The sequence below is a fragment of the Papilio polytes genome, unplaced genomic scaffold (assembly GCF_000836215.1).
Source record: "Papilio polytes unplaced genomic scaffold, Ppol_1.0 DF821845.1, whole genome shotgun sequence".
Lineage (NCBI taxonomy): Eukaryota > Metazoa > Arthropoda > Insecta > Lepidoptera > Papilionidae > Papilio > Papilio polytes.
In genome coordinates this window covers 691324-694942 of record NW_013527359.1, presented here as the reverse complement: position 1 = coordinate 694942, position 3619 = coordinate 691324, and the positions used below count along the sequence as shown (strand labels likewise).

The window sequence follows — 3619 nt, the reverse complement described above, 5'->3', positions numbered from 1 at the left end:
CTGCGCCGCCACGTGCAGCGCCGTCATACCATCCGGACCCTGGTAAATGGAATTATTACACTACTAGTTATCGCCTGCGACTCCGTCCTTGTGGAACTAAAAAACAACAGTAAGTAGAATATGTAGACTACGTTTTACATCTATTCCAAATTTTTTACAGATCCGTTCAGCAGTTTAGGCTACGAGCTCTAACAAAAAATCCATCCATCGATCTAAGCTTTCGCATTTATAATATTAGTAAGATAAATTAGAAACTTTCTGCATTTAAAAGGTATAAGGTAGATATTTCGTATTAAAAAAATTAACTCACAGGAAGGTTTACGTCACATCCTGCTGCTATCAAATATCTGATAACTTTCATGAGGTCCTCATCGCTTGGTTTATTTACTTCACTTTCCGTTATATCATCTTCTTCCACTTCTTTAATTTTTTTATCCTCTTCGTTATCTTCTTTATTATCATTCTTCTCATCTACATCCATTACTTCTGGCTTTTCTTCTTCATTTTTAACAGTCTCGCTTTTACTCTTGGTGGTGTTTGTTTTGTCTAATAATACTGGAACAAATAAAACTTTTTAGAAATTACTACTTGTCAAGAGTTTCTCAAAAATTGTTACATATAAAGCAGCGATGGCACCTGTATGATCGCATTTAACATTTCTTGCACCCATGGACTCGAGACACTATTACAAGAGTGTGGGTGTGTCAAATGGGCGTTCCCAGTGGGAGGTTGGGCGGGGCAAATCTCCTATCCCTCGATTTAGTTATATTATCGTCTATCGAGGCCCGTTTGTCAATACTAATATTATAAAAGGAATGATTTATTTTTCGGTATTTTCGTATGTATTGAAATAACTCAAAAACTACCGGGCCGAATTAAAAAATAATCACCATTTTATTAAAAGTTTTTATATTTAAAATTAACCTTAATAAATTGTTTCTGATAATGTAGTTTTGCATATATTGGCTAATTTATCGGTTTTGTGTATACTTGTTCTATTATTCTATGTAATTGTGTGGTTAAATTAGCTGTTGTGTATACTTATATAAATAAACCAGCTGTTTCCGTGCGACTTCATCCGCATGAAATTATGAAAATTTTATTTCATTGTTTACATTTGTCAAATTATCAATTACAAATGTCAAAATGACATGACATTATGACAACCTTGCTTCCTTGATGTTGGCAGCAACTTACGGTCTCTTTCCCACATTAAGGTTTTTATCCAAAATATTTACCCCCAAAGTCTAATGGCGTTAAAATATATAGCCTAAAGTGTGACGCAAGTGTAGGGCTTTTCGTTAAAATAGGAATTATACAAAAATATGCTGTAATTGCTGACATCTTTGGCAACAAAGAAATGTGTGTTTACGCTTTATTATAATAGTATAGATAAAATAAAAAAAAAAACTAGGAAGCTATGTTATCGCTGAGTAAAATAGGCTATATTTTTACAATATTTTAACTTGTGCGGCCAAAGTCGCGAGCAGCCAGTATGTTAGTACATACTAGCTGTAGCCTGCTGAGCTGGGTGTGAGTGGTGTCAGTTACCGGTGAGTGCGATGTGCAGCGGCGTGCGGCCGAGCGCGTCGCGCGCGTCCAGGCCGGCGCCCGCGAAGTGCAGCAGGTAGGCCGCCGCGCCGCGCCCCCAGCGCGCGCACACGCACAGCGCCGCCTCAAGACCCTCGCCCTTCGCTGACACTGCAAATATAACAATTATTTATATCAACACAGTCTAAGTGGAAAAAACTTAATTACTAGCATATGTATTCTTTCACAGTGTATTCTACTTCAGAGCCTTTTATCTAGATCTGTTGACACATTCTAAAAATATGTAGCAAAAACCATTAATCCACCTAAATTTTAACATTTATAATATTAGTAAGATTTATCACTAAGTATGCTTATGTTTTAAATGGATGGATGGATGGATGTCATAATGATGTTTGCATTTGCAAAATAGCACAACGGACCTCTATGAATTTTGCATAAATGTAGAACATAGTTTGAAAGAAGTGGCGTGCAAAAGCTAGTTAAATAAATCATACCAATTTTGGGTATCAATTGCTCCGGAGTCTCCCCAGCTATAATAGCGTCGTGTAGTAGTTCCACTTTATCGATGGGCTCGTCTTCCTCCGCGCTGACTGTCTCCTCGCACAGCTTCTTCAGGTCTATAGGAGGTGATGGCAGCAGGTCTTCAGGGATGACAGGACCTTGCTCGATTAGAGATGGATTGATCCCACCAAAGCCTATGTAAGCTGGTATTCTGGGAAAAAAATAATTATTAAAACCACGTAATGTGACCGTTAACTGTTAACCTGTAATAAAGCCAATATATTTGAAATTTATTTTCAAATAATTGTTTGAAGAAAATTACTGTATGTTTTACCAAATTTAAAAATCTAAGAACAAAATTACTACCATCCTAAGAGATTAAAGAAATATCTCGAGAGAAGCATAGTTGACACATTTTTCACATAATATCACTAGAGAGATATTACCGTACAAAGAAGTTACCGATGAAAAAATGTTGTTCCCTATGTCTAGTCTATATATTTTAAATGTCTTTGCCACCATCATATCCCATCAGACCTTTTTGGCAAAAAACGAAAGACTTACGACTGCTCCCTCTGTTCAGGCAGGTATACCCGCTTGCCGCTGCAGTGCATGTCTATCTTGACTTTAGCACAGTCCTTGTTGGCAGGCTGCCACAGCACCGAGTGCACGCCGCAGTGCGGACACCCCGTCGCACCCCCACCCCCACCCGCCTTGCCCTCTGCGCTGCCCTGGATGCCACACTCCAAGTGGAACAAGTGGCCCAAGGAACACTGGTAGAAGATACCCTGGAAAAGCAAAAACAAGTCAAAGTTCCCTGAATATAAAGCAAATATAATGTTTCCTATAGTGGAACATATGTGAAAACCGAAACCATGTACTTCGTTGTATTAATATTAAAAACACAGACAAAACTTTACAACTGAATCTTAGAATTCTTTCAACTCGTTTATTCTTGCCACATCAGCCCAACTAACTCATGGTATAGAGCACAACTTTAACTTGTTCTCATATAAAAGACACTTTATAGTCTATGGTATATAATACCTGTGCACAGAACAGACCACACGCAGCACAGCACATATGTTTTCTGAGCTGTGCAGTATGCAGGCGGCAGGCGAGCATGTAGGGTGTGCGCGGTCCGGCTCGCACCAGCGGCTGCAGCTCGCCGGCCGCCCGCGCCGCGCCGTGCGAGCACCCCACGCGCACCCCCTCCACACTGTCGATAGCCTGGCAGAACACCGGCTCTGAACACAGACACAATTTTCATACATTTATCAATGTAAATGAATCAACAAACATGGCGTGGTATGGTTATGTTATCCGATGAGACAATTGGGACGAAACCAGAAAGTGTTAAGAATGAATGTGGATGTCTACAAAGGAAGAGGAAGATCGAAAGAAATTTTAGATTGATTGTGTGAAAAAGGATATGTACAAGAAGGAAGTGGATTCAGATATGACAGCAAGTCAACATATAACTAAAAAGAATCTTAAACAGTTTGGTATTCGGCAATCATCTGTGAGAAGTTAAAATTTTAATGGAATTTCGAGTTTTAGTGAG

General features: G+C 39.2%; 1 protein-coding gene across 1 annotated transcript in view; it reads right to left on the bottom strand.

The window, feature by feature from the left end:
- Positions 1–301: 301 nt before the first annotated feature.
- Positions 302–3619, bottom strand: part of LOC106107761 (histone-lysine N-methyltransferase EHMT1-like) — a 5478-nt gene continuing 2160 nt past the window's right edge. The window contains exons 4-8 of the mRNA XM_013288761.1: positions 3103–3302; positions 2620–2843; positions 2049–2266; positions 1552–1701; positions 302–555 (exon numbers count right to left, since the gene is read on the bottom strand). Coding sequence (XP_013144215.1) covers positions 302–555; positions 1552–1701; positions 2049–2266; positions 2620–2843; positions 3103–3302 — 1046 coding nt within the window. The remainder of the gene's footprint in view (positions 556–1551; positions 1702–2048; positions 2267–2619; positions 2844–3102; positions 3303–3619) is intronic.